Source organism: Carettochelys insculpta, chromosome 2 (assembly GCF_033958435.1).
Source record: "Carettochelys insculpta isolate YL-2023 chromosome 2, ASM3395843v1, whole genome shotgun sequence".
NCBI lineage: Eukaryota > Metazoa > Chordata > Testudines > Carettochelyidae > Carettochelys > Carettochelys insculpta.
The window spans coordinates 57,424,686-57,449,698 of NC_134138.1; the positions used below are offsets into that span (position 1 = coordinate 57,424,686).

The 25,013-nt window shown below is 44.9% G+C and overlaps 1 protein-coding gene across 11 annotated transcripts in view; it reads left to right on the forward strand.

Annotated features, from left to right (window-relative positions):
• Nucleotides 1-25,013, forward strand: part of PAG1 (phosphoprotein membrane anchor with glycosphingolipid microdomains 1) — a 175,237-nt gene that overhangs the window by 143,404 nt on the left and 6,820 nt on the right. For 7 of the 11 annotated variants that reach the window (XM_074987032.1, XM_074987039.1, XM_074987033.1 and 4 more), the window contains 4 exons: nucleotides 1,343-1,552; nucleotides 14,250-14,301; nucleotides 15,579-15,675; nucleotides 18,122-18,723. In XM_074987032.1, coding sequence (XP_074843133.1) covers nucleotides 1,428-1,552; nucleotides 14,250-14,301; nucleotides 15,579-15,675; nucleotides 18,122-18,723 — 876 coding nt within the window. In that variant the 5' untranslated portion in view covers nucleotides 1,343-1,427. Of the gene's footprint in view, nucleotides 1-1,342; nucleotides 1,553-6,305; nucleotides 6,326-14,249; nucleotides 14,302-15,578; nucleotides 15,676-18,121; nucleotides 18,724-25,013 lie in introns of those variants that run through there. The other 4 variants (XM_074987040.1, XM_074987041.1, XM_074987042.1 and 1 more) reach the window with 2 other exon arrangements.

A 25,013-nucleotide genomic window follows, 5' to 3' on the forward strand; every position in this document is an offset into this window, starting at 1 on the left:
ATTGTACTCAGCTAAGAGTCATTTTGGATTCAGTTTTATTATTCTTGAGCCCAGGGCAGCCTAACATAACTAATAATGTGCCACATAGAGAAAATTAAGTCTAATTATAATCCCTTTGTGGGAAAATGTTCTATGCTAGTCCATTTAAAAAATTACCTGGCTTTTGAGAACTGGGCAGCATTTTTCAGACAAAACCTTTAATCACTAAAAAATAAAGGTTTGGGTTGACTGGAACATTTTGTAAATGGCTTCTCTCAAACAAAGAAACCAAATAAATAAATAAATATAACAAGGGCAATTTCCTCACCTTTGATATTCACAGGAATGGCACCCATCCCACATAACCTAATTTACTTCTTCCACGGGTCCTGTTAATGACAGGTGACTCCCTCCCAATTTTTTTCCTTCTTTTCCTCCTCCTTCCCCCCACCCCACCTGCTATTATAAACCCTGGACCTTTTTTTTTTTAATTATCTGCTCCAAATCTGAAGAAGTGGGTCTTACACACTAAAGGCCATTACCTAATAAATAAATGTGTTAGTCTTTAAGGTGCTACAGGACTACTTGTCATTTCCAACAAGTGATTCTTCAGTCTGTTCTGAAATACCTCCAGGGATGGTGATTCCATAACCTCCCTTAGAAGCCTATTACAGAGCTTAACTACCTGTAGAGTAAGAAAAATTTATCTAATGCCTAATCTAAATTTCACTTGCTGCTGATTTGCCCATTGCTATTTGTCCTGCCTTCAGTGGACGTGGAAAACAATTGGACAGTCTTCTTTACAACAACTCTTAACATATTTGAAGACCTGTTATCAGGCCCCACAAAGTTTTAAAATTAAACGTGCACATGTTCTAACCTTTTCTCCTTGGTCAATTTTTCTAAAAGCTAAAAAGCAGTCATGTAACACTTGAAAGACTAAGAAAATAATTTACTAGGTGATGAGCTTTTGTGGGACTGGCGCACTTCTTCAGATCTATAACCTTACCAGAACAGACTCAATATAGAAAGCACAGAGGTCCAAAAATTGTTATCAAGGTTGACAAATCAGAAAAATTATCAAGCTTAGAAAATCAGAAAGAAGAGCAGAAGGGTGGGGGAGGGGGAGGGAAGTGAAGTGTTAGGTCAAACATCAAAGTATGTGAAAGAGTCCTTATAATGGGTCAGGTAATTGCTGTCCCTGTTCAAACCATGTGTTAATGTGATGAATTTGAATATGAATGTGAAATGTTTAGTCTTTACTTTTGTAGTTTGTAGCTGAAGATTTCTTTTGCCCAATCTGAAATTACCAGTCTCTCTCCAAAATCTATAATGATTTCTAAAGACGTTGTTCCCTTTGCAGGAAAAAAAGGCACTTTCCACAGATGTCAGCATTCTCCACTGATCAGTCCCCTCATCTTTAAGTGACACCAGCATTTGTTAATATCATGGGACCTGACAGTGGTTTCTTCAGCAGTGGACAACTTCAAGTCATTGTATGGGGAAGTTTGGCTGCTGTAACAGCAGTGTTATTCCTTATGTTCCTCATCGTTCTTTGCTCCAGCTGTGACAGGTAAGACTCAGCAGATCAGGAGGCAATAAATATAAAAAGCAGAGAACTGTCAAGGTATAAATAAAGGAAAGTTCTTCTGTCATCAGAAGAATACGTTCTCTTCAGTTCTTGAGTAAATACTTCTGATGCATTTACTATGGATTGAAGTCATTTAACTTACAACAAAGTAACAAGAATGGTTAAAATTACAAAATAATCCTAAAAAATGGCTCATAAACCAAAATAGTTTATTGGCCACTTTTCTTTGTATGAAACTGCAAGCCCAAAAACAAGGATTTTCTATGAATCTGTAAATTTGGCTCTCTCCTGTGACTCGAGAATTACTAATATAGCTATTTTTAAGAAGGAGAATAAAATGACCTAGGAAACTACAGATCTGTTTGACCTTAATTTTATGCAAGGTCTTGGAATAAATTAGAATAAAATGGAATATAGTTAAAGACAATTAAGCTAAACAGTAATTTGGGAAAAATACAACATGATTTTACAAAAGTTAAATCATGCCAGACCAAACTGATCTCTTTCTTTGAGATAACTGATTTTTTTAGACAAAGAAAATGCAGTAAATTTAATCTGCCTAGATTTCAGTAAGGCTTTAGATACAAATCTATATGTAAAATTATTAGTTAAATTGGATCAAGTGGTGAGTAATATGAGAACTGAAAGGTTTTAAGGAACTAGCTAAGGGTGAGGCTACAAAAGGTCATGCTGAAATGTGAACTCTCAGGCTGGAGTGATGTTGCTAGTGGAGTTCCTCACATATCTGTCTTGGAACAAACCTAATTTAACATTTTTCATTATTGGTCTTGATACAAAAAGTGGGTGTGGGCTAATAAGATGTGCAGATGAAACAAGGCAGGAAGATATTGACAATACAGAGGTGGCTCAGAATACCATGCAAGGTCTAGAGGGTGTTAAAAACTGCAGTTGTCGAAATGAGGTGGTATTTAGTAGGTCAAAGTGCATGAGTGGTAGGTATCAGAGGCAGGGGAAGGTAGGGCCCTCCCGAAAGTGTTCCACCCACACTCTGCCCCCAGGCCACCTCTGCTTCAGCACAGCTCCCTCCAGTCTCCCAGGGCTGCCCAGGCTTGCACTGCACCAAGGTCAGAGCCACTTACCCTCCTCATGCTCCAGGGCCAGGAAGACAGGCCATTCACCCACCCTGGGTTGCAGGGCCAGGGAGGCTAGGGTTATGCGCCGCTCGCAGGGGTTGGTCTGGAGGCCTGCCCCTACCGTGGCAGGACTTGGCTCCCACAGAGGGCTTCCTGGGGCTATGTAGGAATTTTGTTGTCAGATGGGGGTCATGCAGCAGTGAAGTTTGAGAATCCGTGAACTGATATGAATGGTAGATTCTCTGTAACTTGAAGTATTTAAACCGCAATTTGTGCACTTCAGTAATTCAGCCAGAGATTGTGGGTCAACATAAGAAAATTAAAGGAATGGGCAGGGGAGTTCTGTTATTTGCAGCTTCTGGAGGTCAAACTAGATGATCACAATAGTCTCTTCTTGCCTCGAAGGCCACAGACTTTGAGGTTAAAATAACCCTGGTTATGCAGAGAAGCCCTGAACTCTGATCTTCCTCGCAAAGCAAAGCAACCTGTATCACACGCTGAAAGATCTTTTACTGCCTTCCCCTGCACTGGGCCCCTCTCACAGATGTCAGAGTGTGTGTCAGTTACTACTACAAACCCCAAACCTCTCAAGGACACTTGTGGTTATAGCCTAGTGGTATAGTATCTGTGACTTTCGAAGTGAGAAAATACATGTGCTGTGTGTTGCAGGTTGTGTTACATATATTCTCCTTCTCTGCCCAGCTGTTGGGTCAGTTAGATCCATCCAGACTTCATGAAGTCTTTTCAGTAATGGCTGCTTAATTCAAAAGTGAAGGAGGGCCACTACAACACACCCGTAAGAACAGGCCACCAGTATCAACCTGCACAAACCCCTGGGTTCTGCCTCCCCTCTCGTCGTCTCCCCCCGGCCCCCGCAGCCTCTTCTTGCTGGGCCTGCAGGTTTTCTCTACCCACGCCCACACCCCTGCCCAGTCTCTCTTTGGCTGAAGGCAGAGCCCTTCTGTCCATAGGACAAATTGAGGTGGCTGCCCCAGGTCCTGCAGTTTTCAGGGCCTGTGGCAGTCACCCTAGCCCTCCTATAGATGAGCGTGGCTGGTTGTGGAGGAGGGCTGTGAGAGGAGCCCTGGGCTGTAGTGGGAGGGTCCTGGGCACAGGGATCTGTGATAGAGATCTCTGGATGAGAGGCCAATGGCAAGGGGATCCCTGGGCATAAGGCGGAGCGGAGTACTGGTGAGGGATTAGGTGTGGTAGCCACAATGGCAACTCAGGACAGAATATTATATTGATACATACAAGTTTCACCTCTTTCTCCTCCCTATTTGAAGACGTAGAGGCTGAGCCTGCACCCCCTGAAGTTAAGAACAAGGATCAGAACTTTAGATTTCACTGGTAAGTGTGGCACTAATCAAAGATTTGATTTACCACACTACCACTCTGAAGATTTTTTTTTAATTGGAGTCTGATTCCACCAAGACCAGCGGCTTTTCTGAATGTGAACACATTGGTTTTCAAAGTAGACTATCCAGCCCTTTCCTCAACATGCCACGTCAGCCCAACTAATGGAGTGATGGTGACTGTCATTGGCTTTAATAGGTCATGCAGCTGAGTAAGATGGATTATAGTGCTGTGTGTAGTGTGTTCTCCTTAAAATTGAGAGGATTTTTCTGCAAAAATTCTAAAATGTTAGGTTAAGTTTTGAGCAGAAAAACTTGTATCTACATTTGGTTTTATTTACATGATTGTGAATTCAGAGCAATTCCATAAATTTCAGCAGAGTGCATCTGGATTTTACATCCTTTTAAATAAGAGCAAAAGCAGCTCCAAAATGTTTGTAGTTGAAAATAGGGCAATGGTTACCTAAGCTACGCAACAAAATCTGGTGCAGAATGGCTGTCTGATAATTAGACTGAGTTTCATCTCTTTATGTGAACACGAAAGAATAAAACTCTGGTTTTTTTCTTGACAAATTTCAAAAAAAAATAAAAGAAAAAGAAAAACATGAAAGCTAAGAAAATCACAATATTTCTGATTATATGTAACCACCCACACGTGAACTTGAATCTAGTACCTCTGGAACTTAGGGCAGGAGCCTCGACAATTTGAGCTAAAAAGTAAGCTGGCTCTCAGTTAGGACTGTTGCAGACTCATTCTTTCTCTCCGTAAATGGTTTAGGTACCATTACACCACCCTAAGTATGTGGGTTATACAATTTTTTTTACTGCTGTAAAGAATGTGGAGGTGCTAAATAAGGAATGTTGATCTCTGCCCCAAAATTCAGGGAATGGTAGGGGGACTAGGGAGTTTTAGCACACTTCTAACAGATCAGTGATTGCAGAGCTATAATGCTAAAAAGGTAATTTTCTTAGATAACCTGCCTGAATCTCTGGGGCTGCTTCTACACATACCACTTTCCTCTGAAAGTGGCATGCTAATAAACAGCCTGAAATATGCTAATGAGGCAAGGATACAAATTCCCAGCACCTCATTAGCATAAGGTCACATGATTTGGAGTCTGGAAGACATTCTTCCAGACTCCAAAACAACATGTAGAAGCGTGGCCCCCCCCCACCACCACCAAAATTTTGGGGAAGAAGGGGCTTCCGGAAGAAGTACTTCCTTCCAGAAGACCCCCCCCAGGAGCCACACTTCTACATGTTGTTTTGGAGTCTGGAAGAACATCTTCCAGACTCCAAATCCCATGACTTTATGCTAATGAGGCATCGGGAAATTACATCCGTGCCTCATTAGCATATTTCAGGCTGTTTATTAGCACGTCACTTTTGGAGGAAAATGGCCTGTGTAGAAACAGCCTGGGAGAAAAGGAAAGATATCACCCCCCCGCCTTGTAACATAGGCCTCTGAACAACATGGTAATTGGGGACGAGAATCCCAGAAACATATATGGGGGGGTGGTATTTTGTGGGGGTATTTTTGAGAGAGGGAGCCTAACTTCTCTGAAAGGGGAAAAAATGACTGAGGTACTCTCTGAAGGACAGCTAGGGGCCAGGCAGGGCCCACGAGCTCTTTGGCTTCCAATAAATGTGAAAATTGGTCCTGCTTTTATGGGGGATACCTATCTAACTTCATTCTTTGCAAGATCTTGTGAGCCCTCCCACATTCATCAAAATTGCTTGTACATACGGGTAAAAAGTCCTCTTCATCTAAACCAAAGCTTTAATTAGAGCAGCATTTCCAAAACTAATTTGGCAAGGAACACTTTTTGGGCTTGGACTATATTGGTGGAACACATACGTGCTGGTCAGGCAGGGTGGGAAGTGGAGGGTTTCATACCAAAAACCCGCTGCACGTAATGCTCAAAAGTTGATTTTAAAGAGTTCATTTTTAGATATCTTTTATTTTACAAAAAACAAAATATGACAAGACAAAATCATCTGAATGAGCAACTGATGTCCATCTGATAGGATAATTAGCAACCCCATAATTAAGTATAAAAATTAAAAATTAAGTACAAACCCAAAATGTAATGTCAACATGACAGCTGAAAGAAAGATGATGGCTAGTGGTGTTCTTTTGTTCAAAAATAGAACAAACAATAATATTCAAAAAAGGACTGTCCTTCCTTAAAGCTTAAAATATTCTATGAAAGGAAGTGCAAAACAAATTAGATACAGAAAAATAATTTTCAATTTTGTGTTTTTATAAATATGTTATTTTTACAGAAAACTACTGGAAAATAAAAGTAAGTAATATTGGACTGTTTTTGTAATAGGAGGAGTGTTTTTGCATCATTTGATTCCAAATCCACTTAATATTAGGAAGGATGCTGGAGATTGGATCTTTTTGTCAGGCGCAGCATCACGTGATTTCTGTAAGCACAATTTGTGCTGAAACAATCCAAATTGTCTCTGAGCGTTTCGGCACGTGTTGCATAATAACAACTGTATTATTATTAATGTGTTCTAAATATTAATATTCCTACAATCTAAATACTATTTAAATATCTTAGTATTTTTGGTACATACATTATTTCATATTTAATATTTTAGAAGGACAATATTGCTAGCATCAATTTTTTTTCTCTGAATACCTATTCACATTGTATGGAACACAGTTTGGGAAACACTGGATTAGTGAACACTGCTCTGTGTTGTATCTAATGATGCTTGAATTCCACAGACACAGATGGAAACAGGAAGCAGCAGAAAGACTTTATGAGAAGCAGTCAGTTGGATATTTCTAACAAATTATGTAAATTCATGGCTAGGAGCTATCTAGTGATGTTCTTCAATAATTCAGCGTGTTACTAGTCTGCATGCAGTATCTTTTATTAAAAATTATTTTGTGTGGTGGGTTGTTTACACGGAATAACAATTATATATAATTTCTCCATCGCATGCTTTTTGAAAAATGGTTGATGTAATATTTGATTATGTAAAAAAGAGTAAAATGTGCCATGCTTAAAATGCTTTGTTAAAAAGCTTGGGAGAAGGGGGAGATGAAATATTTGTAAATGTGAATCATATTCTGTACATCATGAGTACAGATTTAATTGATAATAATTATAATTCTTCATCGAGTGTCCCCGTGGGTGCTCCAAAATAGGTGTCGGGCTCGCCCAGCACCGCAGATCAGAAATCTTCCAGCAGTTTCTCCTAGATCGCGCATGCGCCAGCGCGCGCTGCTCCCTTGCGCGTCCCCGGCCACGTGCGCGATCTGGTCCCCGCCAGTTCCTTCTCAACCGCCATCGGCTGCAGACGGAATCCGCTCAGGCTACGGCCAGAGTCAGATTAGACAGTGTTTCTACATATAAATTGTTGTTTCTTTTTTTTTTTTTTAAAAAAAAAACAGAAGACAACGAGAATACCAAAAAAAAAAAAAAAAAATAATATACAAAAAAAAAAGAGAGAGAGGAGCGGAGAAGAAGAGTGGACGTGAAGGCCAGTAGGCCGCCCGCTGCCCTGCAGGCAGGTGTCCGCGATTCAGGGAAACAGGCACGGATTAGGTGCTAAGTACCCTATTAACAGTAAAAGACTCACCGCGATGGCTTCTTCAGGCTTTAAAAAGTGTGAGTCCTGCCGTGAAGCTATGCCGGCCTCCGATGGGCATAGTGAATGCATCCGATGCCTGGGGGAATCACACGTTACCCAGAAGTGTTCCCACTGTGCTAAGCTCACAGCCAGGGCCAGGAAAGACAGAGAAATGCATCTTAAAATGCTCTTGTTTGATAAGGCCCTCCAGCCAGACGTGCCGGAGAGGCAATCAGAAGGGCCCTCTGGGGTCCACAAGAGGAAGGCAGCTTCTCTGACCCCCTCGGTGCAAAAACAGAGGAAGCTCTCCCCAGCTCGATCCTTGCCGGCGGTTTCAGCGAGCGGGACGGGGGGAGCACACAGCCCCCAGCCACATACTCAGGCGAGCGGCACCACGGCAGCGCACGTGGCAGAGGCTGAGCCTCCGATTACGAAACAGCCAGCACGCGCGGCACCTAGAGCGTCGGCCAGGCAAGCACCGGAACCGGCGGCACCTCCACAGGCGGCACCGACCCCCACAGCACCAACGGTGCAGGGCCAACAGGCACGGAGCCTGCAGGCACCGGAGGACGTTATCCGCGCGGCACCGCAGCTGAGCAGGCTGAGCGCGGCGCCGACAGCGGGGCCGAGATCCCCGGCACGGGAGGGGGCGGTGCCAGCCCCGCAGGGGAGGGGAAAGGCAAAAGCAAAAGCCCGGCACCGCAGCCCTTCTCCAGACAGGGCTGCACTGCTGCTAACAACAAGCCCTCCCGCTGTGCTGCACACGCCGCCCAGAAGGCCTGGGTCTCCACCGGCCTATCCAGAACCTCCTTCTCTGTTCCTCCAACCAATGTCACCATGGCTTGGGCCACCTTCACCCTTTCTGGGATTGGATCCACTGGAGTACTATCACAAACCAGTGTCACCACTATCTGTGTCATCGCGGAGGTCTGGCTCTCCCAGACATCGGGGGTACACACCCCGAGAGTGGTCCAGGTCTCCGTCCCCGGACCCGTGCCCGTGCTGCCATGGTCGTGCTTATCATGCTGGACACAGACACCCCAGGCCTACGCCCAGGGGCAGGTCCCCCCCGGCCATCCAATACCCCCGTGGGCACTCCCATTCGGGGATGGAAACTCAGTTATCTCAAGGGGAGTTAATTTTAGAACCCCGAGACTTTCCTTCTCAATCCTCCAGCGAGCAGGTATACCATCGGCCGCAGGAACCTGAGAGTTCGAGGGAGGTGTACCCTAGTGGTTCCTCCTCATCCTCCCCAGATGAGGCCATGGCCTCTGGGGATGTCGCTCCCCCGGATGACCTTAAACAATTTCAGGATCTGTTTAAAAGGGTGGCTTTCACACAAGGCATTCAAACGGCAGAAGTGCAGGAGAAACATCACAAACTCCTGAAAAATTTGAGACCCCCGGCTTCATCCAAAATTGCTATTCCGCTGGACGAAGCCATTATGGAGTCAGCCACTACCATATGGCAGACTCCGGCCTCTGTTCCGCCTATGAACAAGAGAGTGGATAAGAAGTACTTCGTCCCGGCAAAGGGCATGGAGTTCCTCTTCAGTCACCCACAACTGAACTCGTTGGTGGTTGAATTGTCCCAGCAAAGGTCAAAGACTTCTCAGTACAAATCGGGGGGATCGGACAAAGATGCCAAGAAGCTAGAGCTGTTCGGCAGGAAGGTACATTCCTCTTCCACCCTGCTATTGAGAATGGCAAATTACGTGGCACACCTAGTGAACCATAACTTTGATAATTACTCCAGGCTTACTTCTCTCATGGATTCACTTCCGGAAGATAAGAAGCCAGTGTTAAAGGCAATTGTGCAAGAGGGCTACACAGCTTCGAGGACAGGAGTCCAGATCGCCCTGGATGTGGCAGATATGGTGGCACGCTCAATGGCTACAGCAGTGGTCATGCATAGAGAATCCTGGCTCCAGACATCGGGCATCCCGAGGGATCTACAGGTGAAGATCGTGGATCTTCCCTTTGACACGCAAAAGTTGTTTGCAGACTCAACCGACTCGGTCCTCCACTCCAGTAAGGACTCGAGAGCTACACTTAGAACCCTGGGTATTTATACTCCTCCATATAGGAAGAAAAAATATTACTCTCAGCAAAGATGCTACCCGTACCAACCACAGCGTGCGCAGTATCAACGGGGCTACGACCAAGGGCGACATCAACAGCAGCAACAGTACAGAACTCCCAGGCGACATTCCCAACAAAGTCGTACACCCTCGGGACAGGCCCAAAGGCAACAAGTTTGACGGGCATGTCGAGGGCTGCACTATCACTACCATCGCGCAATGCCACTCTCATCTCATGTTCCATCATCGCCTCAGACTGTTTCACTCCCTATGGCAAAAGATCACCGCAGACAAATGGGTGCTGGAGATCATAGCCACGGGTTACGCGATTCCCTTCCAGTTGCTCCCACCGACGAAGCCTCCCTCCAGGCCCCATCTCTGGGACGCTACCCACGAGGCGAGGCTCAAACAGGAGGTGGACCACCTTATGTTCATAGGGGCGGTGGAAAGAGTGCCGGAACAATTCCAGGGGAAAGGTTTTTATTCACGCTACTTCCTCACAGAGAAGAAAACAGGAGGCTGGAGGCCCATCTTAGATCTTCGGGGCCTCAACCGCTACTTGCGCAAGCAACGTTTTCGGATGATTACAGTCGCCTCCATGCTCACGGCACTGGACGATGGAGATTGGTTTGCAGCCCTCGACTTACAAGATGCTTACTTTCATATAACGATCCACCTGGCACACAGGTGCTTCCTCTGCTTCATGGTCAGCAAGGAACACTTCCAGTACAGGGTTCTTCCGTTCGGCCTCTCCTCGGCCCCCAGAGTCTTTACCAAAACCTTGGCAGTGGTGTCAGCCTACCTGCACAGATGGGGGTATTCATATTTCCATACCTGGACGACTGCCTGCTGAAAGGGGCCTCGAAGACAGAGGTCCTACGCATGATACGCGTCACAGCAGACATGTTTTCTTCGCTAGGCCTAGTCATCAACCTCGCGAAGTCAAAGACCGACCCCACACAGGACATAGAGTTCATAGGGGCACGCATAAACTCTATCACAGCAAGGGTGTACCTACCCGACGCCCGCTTTCGCGCCATCAGTTCACTGGTGCAAGTCATTACATACGGCCCCGCGGTGCCGGTCTTAACGTGCTTACAGCTGCTGGGCCATATGTCAGCAGCAACATTTGTGGTACAGAATGCCAGATTGCACATGCGAAGCCTGCAGCATTGGCTGGCGAGCGTCTACAAATCGGCATCCCACACTGTTCACAGGGTGGTGTCGCCCACGACAGAGGTGTGCAGATCCCTGGCGTGGTGGGTAAACCCCAAGAACTTGCTAGCAGGGGTGCCCTTTCACCAACCACAAATTTCTATTTTTCTGACTACCGACGCCTCCCACGTAGGATGGGGAGCGCCCATCGGCGACAAGGTGACGCAAGGGCTATGGTCCCCTGCGGAACAGTCACTGCACATAAACATACTGGAGCTCAGAGCAGTGTTCAACGCCTGCAAGCATTTCCGAGACCACATATATGGCAAAGTAGTTGGGATCAATACAGACAATACCTCCACTATGTTTTACATAAATCGACAAGGAGGAGCCCGATCCCGTGCCCTATGTGCGGAAGCAGTCCGACTGTGGAACTGGTGCATCGCCAACAACATAACGTTGAAAGCCTCGTATTTGCCGGGCGCTCACACGTGAAAGCAGATCAGCTGAGCAGGCGCTTCGCACTCATGCGCGAATGGCAGATCCACTCCCATCTGCTACGACCGATCTTTCATACATGGGGGTTTCCCCAGATCGATCTGTTTGCCACCCAGCACAACAAGAAGTGTCCCCAGTACTGCTCCAGGGCAGGAGTGGGGCGGGGGTCCCTGGGGGACGCATTCATGATTCCATGGAAGGGCCCCCTACTTTACACGTTCTCCCCCACAGCACTTATCCACAAGGTCTTGCAGAAAGCCAGAAGGGAGAGAGCTCGCATGGTACTAGTAGTCCCAACGTGGGATCGGCAGCAATGGTTTCCCTTGCTTCTGCGCATGTCGGACCGCCCACTGCTCCCTCTACCAGTGGCGCCAGACCTACTCACGCAGGCCCAGGGTCCATAGTGCACCCAAACCCTCAGAGTCTGCGCCTACAAGCATGGCTAATCCATGGCTCAGTTCCTCAGGAAGTACATGCACGGAGGGAGTACAACAAGTCCTGGAAAGTAGCTGAAGGACCTCCACCAGGAAGACTTATAAGCAGAAATGGACTTGATTCACAGCCTGGTGTTCCGCCAAGCAGTTAGCTCCCCTTGACATTCCTATACCGATAATACTTGAATACTTATTGGACCTCAAGAGGGGCGGACTTTCCTTATCCTCGCTAAAAATCCACCTCGCCGTTTTGGCATACAGAGGAGGGGCCCACGGTATTTGCCCATCCTATCGTTACCAGGTTCTTGAAGGGGTTGGTAAACCTGTACCCCCCTCGGAAACTGCTTCCACCATTGTGGAACCTGGACTTTGTGCTCAGCATGCTCACGGGTCCACCTTTTGAACCATTAGCCACGGTTCCCCTGCATCTCCTTACGATAAAAACAACCTTCCTCCTTGCAATTACGTCAGCTCGCAGGGTGAGTGAGCTCGCAGCAGTTATGGCAACGCCGCACTGCACAGTATTCTCAAAGGAGGTGATAACCTTACGTCTGCACCCAGCCTTTGTTCCAAAAGTTTCTTCAGAGTTCCATCTTAACGAACCAATAGTTTTACTCTCGTTTTACCCGAAGCCTCACAACTCCAGCAAGGAGGCACGCCTGCACCTCCTGGATGTGAGGAGGGCGTTGGCCTTCTACATAGACAGAACTAAGTCCTTCCGGAAAACGGACAGACTTCTAGTCTCTCTCGCTCCCAGGTCAAAAGGAGAAGGTCTCTCTTCACAGAGAATCTCAAAGCACATTGTGTCCTGTATAAAAATGTGCTACGAGCTTCGAAAGACTCCTTTGCTGGCCCCGCCCAGGGCTCACTCCACCAGGGCGGTGGCGGCGTCAACAGCCTTCTTTAAGGGCATCGTGTTGAAGGACATCTGTAGAGCGGCGACCTGGTCATCCTATGACACCTTCGCCAAGCATTATACCCTACATCGGGTATTCCAAGAGGATACCCGCCTCTCGACAGCAGTCCTTTCGGGGGCAAGCTGCACATAACCCGATTACCTACCTCCTTTCTTGGGTTACTGCTGGGTAGTCACCTATTGTGGAGCACCCACGGGGACACTCGATGAAGAAAGAGAAGTTACTCACCGTAGTGACGATGGTTCTTCGAGATGTGTCCCCGTGGGTGCTCCACCACCTGCCCATCCTCCCCGCTTCGGATCTCTGTCTAGTGTCTTTCAGGAGCATCCGAGGCGGTTGGTCAAGGAACTGGCAGGGACCGGATCGCGCACGTGGCCAGGGACGCGCAAGGGAGTAGCACACGCCGGCGCATGCGCGATCCAAGAGAAACTGCTGGAAGATTTCCGATCTGCGGTGCCCGGTGAGCCTGACACCTATTGTGGAGCACTCACGGGGACACATCTCGAAGAACCATCGTCACTACAGTGAGTAACTTCTCTTTACTTGTTTCACAATTAAGAGGTAATAGACAAATTTTTGTTGAGGAAAATGCCATGTGTCTCAGACTAGCGTGCCTCTCCCCACTCCCACTTGACTTCTAACTCACCTCTCTGTGCTTCACCTTCCCACTGCAGTTTTTACTTCCCTTTTACTCCCCCACAGTCATGTTTCAGAATAAATGGTCCTTTTCCTCAAGGGGCCATTGAGGACATAGTTCTTCTAAGAATTTGCGGATTATAAAGTAAAACATATTCATTGTATAATGAAGTACTTGCCACCCGATGGTACAAATTACATTGTGTAGGTGTTTTGAGTCTTGAAGAGCCCACTTGATCCATTTTTAAGGATTCGTAAGCAGTGCTGTTAGTAGGACTTGTGTGGCCCCTAGAACCTTTATAAAGCCTCTTCTAACTCCTCAGACTGTAGTGTCCATTTAAAGGTGTTGCTCTGGCCATTTAAAGAGCCACAGTCACAGATTATAGAACATGTCACAATAATATTTATGGGAGAATTTCTGCAAGTGACAAGAAGAAGAGTTAAATTGTTACTTTAACATGGCAAAACAAACCAGCAGTCCTGTAGCACTTCAAAGACTAACCAAAAGATTTATTGGGTGATGAGCTTTCGTGGGACAGACCCACTTCTTCAGATCTGAAAGACTTTAAAGTGCTCCGGGACTGCTCATTTGTTTTCTGAAGATACAGACTAACACGGCAACCTCTCTGTGACTATTTAACATGGCCGTTCACAGCCTTCTCCATTCTGTGAATTCATGTCAGAACAGGAACAAGTTCTGATGAGAGTGACCATCTAACCCTGTTGGCTACCCCTTTCTAGACAGTGGCAACTCCAGGGATAAGAATCCATGGTTTAGTCTGAAGAATAAAAGGGAAGCAATATCGTCAGTAGCAACCACTACCAAGATGCTCAATTTACTAGCATGTATTTTAGAATATTAACAGTGTGTGTGTGTGTATATACATATATATATGTATAATTTTTTTTATTTAAGGGAAAAGAGGCCCAAACCTCAGAATGGGGACCATGAAAATCTGATGAATGTGGTAAATATCTGTTTATTGATATATCTATTACAGTTTGTCTCTCTTGTGCTTTGTAACGAGCTATTTGCATGAGCCTGAGCCTGCAATATTTTATTTTGTATGTGAGAAGACAGAGAAACATCTGTTGGTTTAGGGAGTTAATGGTAAAGTTTGTGAGGTGGGTACAGTTGATTTCGCTTGATAGTAACCCTGGTATTAGCAATTTCTGGCAACATATTGCTGGGAATCAATCCCTTACTACTAACAGCAGCAGTGGTGGAATTTAGACACTATCACTGGCATGTCACTTAATAGCAATTGTCCCTGGTAGGTGAATGTTTTATCTCCCACTGTGCAATAGTGTCTAATCTCATTTTCACAGACTAGCTCCATTGAGAGTAGTGAACTTTTCCTCATTTTGCACATGGTAGCTTAGAGCAGTTGTATCCTGTATTTGGCAAAATACAAAAGTAGTACATGTAGGAATTTTGGTATGCAAAATAGGTATAAAATTACACCCTGGCCATTAAGTAGCAAAAGCAGCCAAGAAGAATGGCAGCTTGGTGGGCTATTTGCTATATAACTTCCTGCTACCCTAAACCCCCCCATGACACCCATTTTTCTTCACTCCATTTGTAAATTTCTCTTGCTTTGCAAACCCACTAAACCAGGAGTTTTCACCAATTTATACCACAGACAGGGTAGCCAGCAGTTTCTGTGGGCCCCTAGGCATGGTGTTGGGGGGTCAAGGGGTACTGCATCCCTGGAAGGGGCGGGGCCTCCAGCAGAAGGGACAGGACCTGGGGTATCTTGCCCAGACTGTGGCATGGCCCTCCCACTCAGAGTTGCCCAGAGCAGTGTTCTAGCAGTGAGTCCCGTGCCCCTTTGAATCGCTAGGCCACAGGACAGTTGCCCCCTTTATTCCCACCCACCAGCGTGCTTAAGCATAGAACATTGTCAGTAAGCTTGTACTAGAGATTTCCATTAGAATTGTGCCCACTGTAGTCTGGGCTGAACTTTGCAGTATAATGAAATACAGGTAGTGACTGAATATAATACACACATGGATACTTTAATGTATAAGGCCTGATGCTAATCTTCTACCAGTTTTACACGTGATACCACATAGTGTGAGTTCAGAATGAAATCTAAAGTATATATAAATGCAGTGTGTGTGGCCATATTAACATGTGCACGGTTTCAAATTAATTGCGCTACACTGACAATGTTATTTTGCAAAATAGTTTATCTCTGGCTCTACTTAAATGCCAGGTAACCCATCAGATCTTGTTTTGCAGCCTTCAGATAAGGAGATGTTCAGCCATTCTGTCATAAGTCTGGCTACAGATCCTCTTGTCAGCAGTGATCAGAACGGAGGACTAACTAATGGGGATGGTAAGGACTGCTGTACTTTGAGTGGGAAAGGGGAAGAAGTGCTGTACTCTTCAGTTTGTTTTTATAATGTCCTTTATATCTGCTCTGCTTTGTTCAGTCTCTTAAGTCCCAGTCCTGCAAATATGCACATGCTTAACTTTATTAATGTTGGTATTGCCACTGACTTTACAAGGGGTATTCACATGAGTAAAGCTAAACACCTTTGCTTGCACAATCAGCACCTTCAGTGGTAAACTCTTCAGGGCAGAACTGATCTCTTCTTTTGGGTTATGGCAGCATATTTTGGGCAGAATGGGAGAAGAAATGATAAATAATAAAAACATACAAAGCTGTCCTGTTCCCGGCATCATCTGAACACACAAATGGTCATTATTTTGGAGAGGGGGGGAAAAAAAAAGCTTTATTTTTCACTTGATGTTTTAGATAACTGGAACACAGATAAGTTTTCTCTTAATTCCTCTTGATTTGCTGAACACTCAGCATGATTCACACTCAAGTAACACTGGAAAATATTGTACTCAGCTGAAACTAAAAATAAACATGCTGTCAATACAGAGCTCCCAAGAGCCAACTGTTGTCTCACTCGTGGTTAGACACTGAGGCCATGACTAGATTACAACGATTTGTCAACAGAAGTTTGTCAGAAGATGTCTTCCGATGAAACTTCTGTCAACAGGTTGTGTCCAAACTGCGAAACCGATCTCAAGAGCAATCCACTCTGTCGACAGTGTGTCCAGACCGTCCAGCCACCTCTCTCAATAAAACTGCCAACTAGAACCATAGCAGACAGGGCTTCCCAGTGTCCCGGAAGCCCTGTCTGTCGACAGAGGGCCCCCTGCCGAAATGTTCAGACCAGTTTTCTGTCAACAGATCTCTGTTGACAGGAGTTATGCCTCCTGGGGAGCAGGATGCAGCTGTCAACAAAGGTGCTGCGTTGTGTCGATTTACAGAACCCCTGTGGAATCAGGACACTCTCTGGTTTTCACAAAACCCTCTGAAGACATAGCCTGACACACTGGGCTTCATTCCCTCCTTAGCAGCTAATCTCACTCTGAGGCTGTATAAACTAATCTCTCAAACCTTTAGCACTCCAAAAAAAAAAAATTTACAAAAGGAATTCTGAAATCCAGCTTTTCTTATGGCTGATCGCCATCCCCTCATGTCAGTTGCTGTTTCACATGTAGGTGTATTTACAGAGTAATTCAATTCACTGAGTAGGCCTAGCAAATCTATACAGAAGGAGAGTGCTTTTGTAAGCTTCTAATTTCTATTGAAAAGTGCATGCAACTGTCAGAAATTGTACAGAAAGAAACACAATCAACTTCATTTTTGTAAACTACCACAAACTGCACTATTGATAAAAACAGCCCATTTAATAGCATAGACAGGTTTGTTTTAATTCCATGTTCGTTATGTCTTTCTTGACTCCATCTGCAGCCTTGCTGATGTTGTAGGGCTCCACCCTATGTGAGTGCTTGCTAGCTAGCCAGCCTCTTCACTTTCAGTGGCTTTGACAACAGCAGCTTATAGGTGATCTCTCCAAACTCCGAACTGCCCCCCACTCCATCTCCCAGTCCTTGCCTGGTTGCTGGTGCTTCCCTGGAGCTGTGTCACCCTAGATATTGGAAAAAACATTTTGTCAGATTTCTATAGGCTCCTGCACAGGGTTGACTTGAAAACAAAGGAAGTTCCACTTCTGCTCTTTCCCCATTTCTCATTATTCCCTGAATTTGTTCAGGGATCTCAGAGTAGGGAAAGGAGGTCCTGACGCCCTCACTTCCAGCCTGAAACTCAGAAACATCCTCTTGTTCAACTGGGGCAAAAGCATATGCCCAGAGCACAGTGTCATCATGCTTGTGTGTGGCAAAGAAAATGGAGCTGATTACACACCAAGTGATGTCAAATCCACAAATTAGACTGGAAAAAAGGAGGAAAATACCACTTTCTCTCCCTTCCTGTGAAGTGTTACTGGAAACTACTAAATAAAATAAATTCATAGAAGAATTGTTTTCAAATAGGTTGTGTCACAACCACAGTAAAATCAGGACTTTTTAAAAAGAGCAGTAGCTGACTTCAGAACCCCCACCAACGCCCTCGCTCTTATGCCAAGCAGTTTCTGATATGAAAGCATAGATCTCAGGGATATTTGAGAACCTTACATATGTTGTGTCTACTCCTTGGGTTCACTGTGCACATGGCTGCTGTGCAAAGTGTTTCAAAATTCATTGCCTAGTGCGCTATGTGAAATGAAACTATGTTACTGGTACAACAATGGCTTTCTATTTCAAACTTGAGAATAGACTGAATACCAATGAGTTCCAAGTTACCTTTTTCATTGTAAATAATAAACAGAAATGCAGAAACAAAGTAGGTCATCTGATTATTAAATCTAGCCTTCCTGTAGTCAAGAAGAGTTGGTATATTATTCTGTTTTATTTTTTCATAGTTCTCTCAGAAGACAGCACAACTGCCTGCATCCAGCCCTATGAAGAAGTACAAACTTCTGTTTCTGATCTATTAGACCAGCAGGACCCTCTGGGAAAGTCAATAAAATGTCACCAAAGCAGGGAACTACCCAGAATTCCTCCTACCAGTGCTATGGAAACCATCCTCTCCCCAAGAAATGTAGAAAATGATCAGAGTCTTGGAATGGAAGGGCCTTATGAGGTCTTGAAAGATAGCTCCTCCCAAGAAAACATAGTTGAAGACTGCTTGTATGAAACCGTGAAGGAAATTAAGGAGGTAGGAGTAGCCTCCAACACTGAAAAAAGCTGTGGCAGCAAACCGAAAGCTACACCAACAGTTGCTGAAGATCAGGACCAGATTCCTGAGTGCAGGACGGAATCAGCAGAATATGCCTCTGTTGACCGAAATAAAAAAAGTCGGCAAAGTGCTAATTCCGAAAGTTCTCTTGGCAATACTCCAGATATGGAAGATGAGGCTCCACCTCCCGTACCTATGAAATTTCTTGATGAAAATGAGAATGTTCAGGAAAAAGGAGCAGAGGAGGAAGAAGAGGGGACTGATGGGGCTGGTGAAGCTGATAAGGTAAACCCTATGCTGACAATTATATACTGACAGAAAAAGAGACTTTGTGTATTTAGATGGTGGTCACACATCTGACATTTTTAAAGTTGTCCTTTACTTTTAAAAACTGTAATTTCAGGTCATGAATGTCTGTGAAACAGTGGAGGCGTTAAGCATACATTCCAGTCTCTGTGGTGAGGATAGATAGCCAGATTGGATTCCTGCAGTCTCCTTTACTTGGGGGGTCATTCTGAAAGACTAGTCAGAAATTTCAGGTAGCATAAACTGCTTTTGCCTACTTACCTAATAGTGTTAGATGCATGGAACCTATTACACTAGTTCTCTGTAGGCTTCACTGGGAATTCTATTCACTTTTGTGTCTTTTTGCTTTAGTTTTTGCTAATAGCATATGCAAATAAGATCTAGATGGAAAAAATTGAGAGGGGGCATTTTTACTGTGGCATCCACATCTCCTATTGGTTTTCTAACAGTCAAACAAAAGTTTACAGGTAGTTATGATGAGCCCCAGTTCTGAAGTGCTTACAGTGTAGAGCAGTAGTTCTCAAATGTTTGTATTAGTGAACCCTTTTACATAGTAAGCCCAAGTGCAAACTCGCCTTACAAATTAAAAATATTTTTATATATTTAACACCAGTATAAATACTGGAGTCAAAGCAGGGTTTAAATTGAGGGTTGACAGCTCCTGATCCCCAATGTGGAAACTCCATGACTACCGGAAGGGTCCCAGTGTCTAGTTCGAGAACACCTGGTCTAGAGCCAGCTGCTCTGCTGTGCCTAAGGCACAGCATAGGAAAGAACAGAAGAGACTTTGAGACATCTTTTTTATCACCAAGAGTCCACTTACATCTGTGGTTGGGGCAGCCCCCCTACTGTGAGTTAAATCTGCCCTAGCAGCTACTCTAACATAGGCATCGTCCCCTGGCTGCCATGAAGCTGCTCTGTGGGCTAGAATGGTCATAGAGTTTTAAAGTGCTAGCAAATTTCACAAAAGCCTCAAATGATATAGTAGGGGGGTTTCCCCCCATTATTTGTGTTTGATGAGGTAGCTAATAGCAGAATTAATAGGGGGACTTTAGTGGAACAAGAACTTGCTTGGTCTTCTACTTATGAATACAGACTCCTGATTTTTTTATATTCCAGTGAGTGCTGGTAAGCACTGGGTGATCATAGCGTCAAAATGTTAGTCTAATATTCAGAGTTAGCTTTTCCCAGTAATGAGGCAACGTATGTGAGCAATTCATCACTTTGACATATCCTAGTTCTTATTGTGCATCAGTGAAATCCTGAAAGAAGAACTATGTGACATGACACAGCCAAAATTAGGTTTATCTTGTCAAATTATTCCTCGCTGCAAACTGAAGGACATGTCTAATAGTAAATCTCTTTAAAAAGTGAAAAGGTCACATTCTCAGCAGACTGTTGGGCCATCTTCAGTTTGTTTCACCCGACTTTATGTGCATCATTGTATTCCGCTGCACTCCAGTTTGCAACAAATTGTTGATCTTGGTATTTATCAGAGTTGGTCCAACAGTTCAACTAGGTTTTTTTTTGTTTAAACTGCGAATAAAAGTGCTGAGTTCTGTTCACTGTGATTTGTGAAGTGATTGTCCCCCTTAAGAGGAGGTAGGGCTAGTTATACTTGTGCTGTAATTAGTTGCTTTCTGGAGGATTCAGGACTAAGGAGGGTTAGTTGATTAATGTAAAGGACTGAAAGTGAAATCAGTCAGGGATTGGACCTACATGAAGCAGGCAGGCAGCTTCCTGTGGAAGGCCTTGAGTCAGCATTTGCAAGGAAAAAGGTATCCATGGGAAACAAGCATAGGAAGCCTGGGCTTTATACCAGTGCCATGAAGGATATGAGGCATAGAGTCCTAAAAGGGGCTGGGAACAGAGCCCAGAGGGGGAGCTGAAGAGATACCTTGAAGGGCAGAAGAGCCTTTTTCTTTGTTTGGAACTTTATAATTTAGGCTTTTGGTGCTCTGGTTTATGTTTGCTGTGACTTGGCTGGAGAGCTAAGCCACATCTAAGCTTCCCAGTCTGTGTGGGAGAATACCAACCTTGATGAGGGAAACTGAGGCAGGAAGTGTCATCTACCATATGATTTACCAATAGGATGTGTTGCGGCACAGCCACAATGTTATGAAATCACACCATATTTGTTGTTTGTGTGTATTCAAATTATACTGTGCAAATATTAACAAATCTCCAAAATTTCACAGGTTTTATTGTCAATTATTTTCTTTGAAATGTGTAGTGGGTATACATTATTTGCTGTTTATTATTGGCCAGTCACGCTTCAATCATCCAGTCACAGAGCAGAAAACATCATTTAATAGATTCTGTATTAGAGCATAGCATAGTTAAAGTGTCCCATGTACACACACCATAATCTGAAAATTATTCATCAAGACCTCTCTGTGAAAGCTTACAAATAAAAAGGCTATTTAAAGAAAATTAATATTGCTCAGCTAAAAATTAATCCCAACACAGCTAAATGTTTAATAAATATTATATGTAATTAATATTTACATCAGCCCTAATATTTATTGGGAAGTTTGTTAGTATTAATGACTTTATTGCTGTTGGTTGTGTAAAATTTTATTTTATTTCATAGTCATTGATATAAAGAAATGTATTCACTGCTCTGTAGCTCCCCAACCCAGACGATACAGTGTCAGACTCTGCAGGGACTGAAATTGATTAAAATGGTTCATGCTTTGAAGAACTAATCAAAAGATGACACACACAGTTCCCCAAGTGCCAGAGAAAAGGTGTTTGTCTAATTAAAATTTATTCAGAGTAAAAGTCATCGTGAGTTAGCACTCCGGCAGCTGCATGTGTCTTTTGCCATGTACATGCATAATGCACTGAAGTACAGGCCTCTTCTGCCCTTGAAAACTACAGCTGAAGCACATTACAAATGGGAATTGATTAAATATAGAAATGTCTTTACTTTAGGCAGGCCTGCTGACAGGGAGTGTGGGGTAAAGAGGACAGTTGTCCCAGGACTGTTTGATTCAAAGGGACCTGGGTCTCCCAGCTGCTGTGATGGTGGCCACAGCCCTGGGCCCCTTTAAATTGCTGCTGGAGCACCACTCCATGTCTCTCTCAGCAGTGGAGGAGGGGGTGTCATGGTCCGGGTGGCACTGAGGGGTGGCTAGTCTGGCCTGGCCCGGCCCGGCCCAGCCCAGCCCAACCACACCCTACCCCTTCTGGAAGCATAGAGGCAGCCCCCCCACAACACTCTTTGCCTGGGGGGCCATGGAAGCTGTCTCTGATTTCAGGCATTGTAGAAGTTTTTGTGGGTTTTTGGGGTCTGGGATAAGGGATCATTCTAATTTCCCATTCCCCTGTTTAGCTTTCACTATCCATCAGTGATTTGTCTGTTAAACCAGCTTCATGGGTAACACCTCTATTTCCTCAGGTGTGATACCACTTGACTTCCTTGCCCAACACTCCACTTAGACCCAAGCTTCAGACCCAAAACCAAGCCACATCCATTTTGCAAAGATTCCATGGACATTTTAACCACCTCCCCGCTTCCTGTAGTGCAGCCTTTCATGACTGCACACAAAGACACACTCTGCTTTGGATTTGCAAAGCAGTCTACCCACCCTTTCTCTCCTGCCATGGCATATTTGTGGACTACTCACCAACCCTCAGTTGTATTGTGAACAAATGGTTTTGTCAGCCAGGGATCTCATTTAACCCTCCCCTCTCCTCTTCAAAGTTAACTGTTTATAGGTGACTCAGTAAACCATTAGGCTGGCAAGTGTTATGGAGCAGTGTAGTAAAGAGGATGGCAATGCATGGTTTTCACTTTTAAAACCTGGCTCATCTTTGCAAGAATGTTTTTAGATTAACTATGTTTGTTACACTCTCGTGTGTGCTACCTCATCTCTTGCCCATAAGATAAGGAAGTATGGATTGGATACATGGACTGTAAGATGGATTGAAAGCTGGCTTGATGGGCAGGTCCAGCGGGTAGTGGTCAATGGCTCAATGTCTGGTTGGAGGTCAGTTTCAAGTGGAGTCCTCACAGGATCGGTTCTAGGGTCAGTACTGTTCAACATCTTTATTAATGACTAGATGAGGGGATGGATTGCACCGTCAGCAAATTTGCAGATGATACTAAGCTAAGGGAGTCAGGTAGATACATTGGAGGATAGGGATAGGGTCCAGAGTGACCAAGACAAATTGGAGGGTTGGGCCAAAAGAAATTTGATGAGGTTCAACAAGGAGACGTGCAGAGTCCTGCACTTGATAGGGAAGAATCCCAAGCACTGTTAAGGCTGAGGACTGACTGGCTAAGTAGCAATGCGTCAGAAAAGGACCTGGGGATTACAGTGGATGAGAGGCTTGATATGAATCAGTAGGGTGCCCTTCTAGCCAAGAACACTAACAGCTTATTGGGGTGAATTAGGAGAAGCATTTCCAGCAGATCTAGAGAAGTTACTATTCCCCTCTACTCAGCGCTAGTGTGGCTACATCTGGAGTATCGTGTCCAGTTCTGGGCTCCCCCCAGTGTAGACAGGATGCAGCTGCATTGGAGATGGTTCAGCGGAGGGACACGAAAATGATTAAGGGGCTGGAGCATGTGACCTATGAGGTGAGGCTGAGAGATCTGGGCTTATTTAGTTTGCAGAAGAGAAGACTGAGGGATGATTTGATAGCAGCCTTCAGTTTCCTGAAAGGGGGCTCTAAAGAGGATGGAGAGAGACTGTTCACAGTGGTGACAGATGGCAGAACAAGAAGCAATGGCCTGAAGTTACAGAGAGGGAGGTGTAGGCTGGATATTAGGAAATGCTATTTCACCAGGAGGGTGGTGAAGTACTGGACTATGTTACTGAGAGAGGTGGTGGAATCTCCATCCCTAGAGGCTTTTAAATCCTGCCTTGTCGTAGTCCTGGCTGGGATGATTTTGTTAGGGTTGATCCTGCTTTAAGCAGGGGGCTGAACTAGATGACCTCCTGACGTCTCTTCCAGCCCTAGAATTGTATGATTCTATGATCTCTATTTTGAATTCCATAGGGTGCTGGGGAGATGCCCTCTGTGATTAGTGGGTACACACTGCTGCCTGCATAATAAACTTTACATCATGTTGTAATCCAGAAATCCCTCCCCTGCTCCCCCCCTTTTTTAGTATGGACCCAAAGACTAACCAGGGTCTTGGGATAAGTCTACCCTTTCCGTTTGTGATACTGTTTCCAGCCACATGCTGTTCCTCCAGGGGATCATCAAATAGCATCTCCAAGTATGGACCCCCACTGCTGCTTCATAAGAAAGCCTCCTCAGGATGTGTTTGAACACCAAAATCACTTCAGTACTCTGATTCAGTGCTGGTTTGGTGGCTCCATCCATTCTCATACTAGATTCTGGGGTCAAGGTGACCATGCTGCTCAATCAGGCTGTTGTGAACCACACGTGGCTTTGTGAGTGGCGTAAAACACAGTGCCCTGTCAAATTCCTCATAGAAGACACAGACGGATGGCACATTCCAAGAGGTGTGGTCTTGATCTTGGGCTTTGTGGTTGACAGCCTTGAACCATTTAGTTTGCTCCATGTGCCGATCGTCTATCTAGTGAATCCTCAACAGTCAGCTTCTTTTCTATTGCCTGAGTTTTTCTGCAACTCTTGCTGAAGTTGAACTTTTCCTCACCTCTCATAAACCTTCATCAAAATCTGACTGTGCACCTGTGACCTGGAAGCAGCACACGTGGGAAAGAATTTCTGATCAGTGATGACTGCAAATGTACAAGAAAATTCTTCTTTATTTGCAGCCCAACAGTCAGAACAAAACAGAAGCATCCAAGGGATTCCACAAGGTGCTGTTCTTGAGTTGCTGTTCTTGAACAAGAGGGCTTGCTTCAGCATCTTGGAAGTCGATTGGCTGCTCTTGGGATAGTGAGGACAAAGAACGTTGGCCTCTGGGATTGTGAGATAAGATTGATAGACTGTTAGGGCCTGAATTCAGGGGCTTGGGCATGGACCCAAGCTGCACCCATTTTGCAAAATGTTGGAATTTGGGCCCAAATCCCCATGTGATTCAGGCTCAAATCCACCCATTCCATCCCTGCAGGGTCCTGCAATGCTGGCCAGCAGGACTTGCTGGTGTGAGTCAAAAGGAACTGAGTGCAGATGGAAGGGTTCGGACTTGAGTCTGAGCCCTGGCTTATGTTGTTGTGTAGACATGCCCCCAGAGGTCCTGCACATCTGTCAAGACCCTGTGGCATGTCACGTAAGGGCCGAAGTGTTCATTCCAGTACCCACTCTACATTCCTATCAAGATT